This window comes from Penaeus monodon, chromosome 29 (genome assembly GCF_015228065.2).
Source record: "Penaeus monodon isolate SGIC_2016 chromosome 29, NSTDA_Pmon_1, whole genome shotgun sequence".
Taxonomy (NCBI): Eukaryota; Metazoa; Arthropoda; class Malacostraca; order Decapoda; family Penaeidae; genus Penaeus; species Penaeus monodon.
In genome coordinates this window covers 26,064,123-26,065,592 of record NC_051414.1, presented here as the reverse complement: position 1 = coordinate 26,065,592, position 1,470 = coordinate 26,064,123, and the positions used below count along the sequence as shown (strand labels likewise).

The 1,470-nt window shown below is 32.0% G+C and overlaps 2 protein-coding genes across 2 annotated transcripts in view; both read right to left on the bottom strand.

Moving 5' to 3' along the window:
• Nucleotides 1-1,470, bottom strand: part of LOC119592082 (longitudinals lacking protein, isoforms H/M/V-like) — a gene marked incomplete at its 5' end in the record, with an annotated part of 34,503 nt that overhangs the window by 15,918 nt on the left and 17,115 nt on the right.
• Nucleotides 1-1,470, bottom strand: part of LOC119591795 (zinc finger protein 84-like) — a 7,907-nt gene that overhangs the window by 4,667 nt on the left and 1,770 nt on the right. Inside the window, exon 6 of the mRNA XM_037940540.1 lies at nt 266-369. Coding sequence (XP_037796468.1) covers nt 266-369 — 104 coding nt within the window. The remainder of the gene's footprint in view (nt 1-265; nt 370-1,470) is intronic.

The following is a 1,470-nucleotide window of genomic DNA, read 5'->3' as shown; positions in this document are numbered from 1 at the left end:
GTCATTATAGAGTAATAAAAAAGAAGGCTAACCTAAAAATAATGTTATACTCTGCAATTTGTATAAACCATATTCTATTATATTTTTGTTTAATCTGCAAAAGAATTAATGCTATGCTATAACTTATATCACAACTTCAGTATCAACATACCAAGACAATTAGGAACAACATATAACAGCAACCAGTGTAAATTAAATATTAAAAAAAAACTGGCTGCAAAATGCTTGGAATGGAAAATTACTAGTTTGTTTCTAAAATACTGACACAAACTGACTGAACTAATTTCACTATGTTTGATGAGTTAACATGTGGCCTTTCAACGTTGACCTCTGCACAGCACGATAGGGACAGAGAGTACAGGAGTAAGGCTTTTCACCAGTGTGGATGCGAACATGATTATTCATGGTATTCTTTGTGCATGAGCGGAATGGACAGTGAGGACATATGAAAGGTTTCTCTCCTGTGTGAGTGCGAACATGTTTTGTCATATGATCTTTCCTAACAGTTGTGTATGTACAATACGGACACTGATGAACCTTGCCGACGCCTCCTCTCCCGCTATTCCTCGAACCATCAATGTTCAGTCCCACCTGTCGGGAATGCCTAACTTAATTACTGTCATCATTTTAAATTTAGATAAAAATCTTCAATTCAAGACCCACATTTAAAAAAGAGAAAAGATACTGGAACTTCAGGATAGTTGGTCAATACTTTTATCCTTATATATATATATTATTTTTTGTGAGGCAGTTATAATAATAAAATTATTACACACACCAGCGCAATATACAAGCATACAGGTTTCTTTGTGTATCATCAAGTGCAGAGATAGTATTTCCTCTTGCAGAATCTATATCAATGGCAAACACTTTTTTTACTATTTAAAATCCTCTCTTTACAATGCTAGAGCCTTAACCACAATCTTCCCTGAAACCTCATTGTATTCTGAACACAAGCATTCTTTGTTTTGTCTTTGGAAAAAAGAGTCCCTCTAATAAAGAGGCAATAACAATCAACTATAGTTCACATGAACAATATATTTCCATACTAATTTATTTGTACTATCTTATAATGACATAATGAAAACCTTTTATGAAAGAAAAGTATCTAATAAAAATAATTTTAAAAAGACACCATTTCTTTTCAATCTGACTATTAATAATGAAAAACAATTAATAATGCTTTTACAATCAGATCAGTATTCATCATAATCATAATGCTAATTGTCAAGATATTGCTATTGTATCTAAAAATGTTATAAAAAAATAAGCAAACTTCAATAAAAACTAATCAAATAACCAGGTTGCCCTTAAGAACTAAACAATTTTATTGTACTATGTCTACCTTTTGTTTAACGTTATGTTGACCATATTAAACAAGAGTAGGAGGAAAGATAGGGAAGAAATTTCAAAATTTGTGAAGGAAGGGAGGGGGGGGGATGAAAATGAAGAGCTTTGTATTTCAGAGGG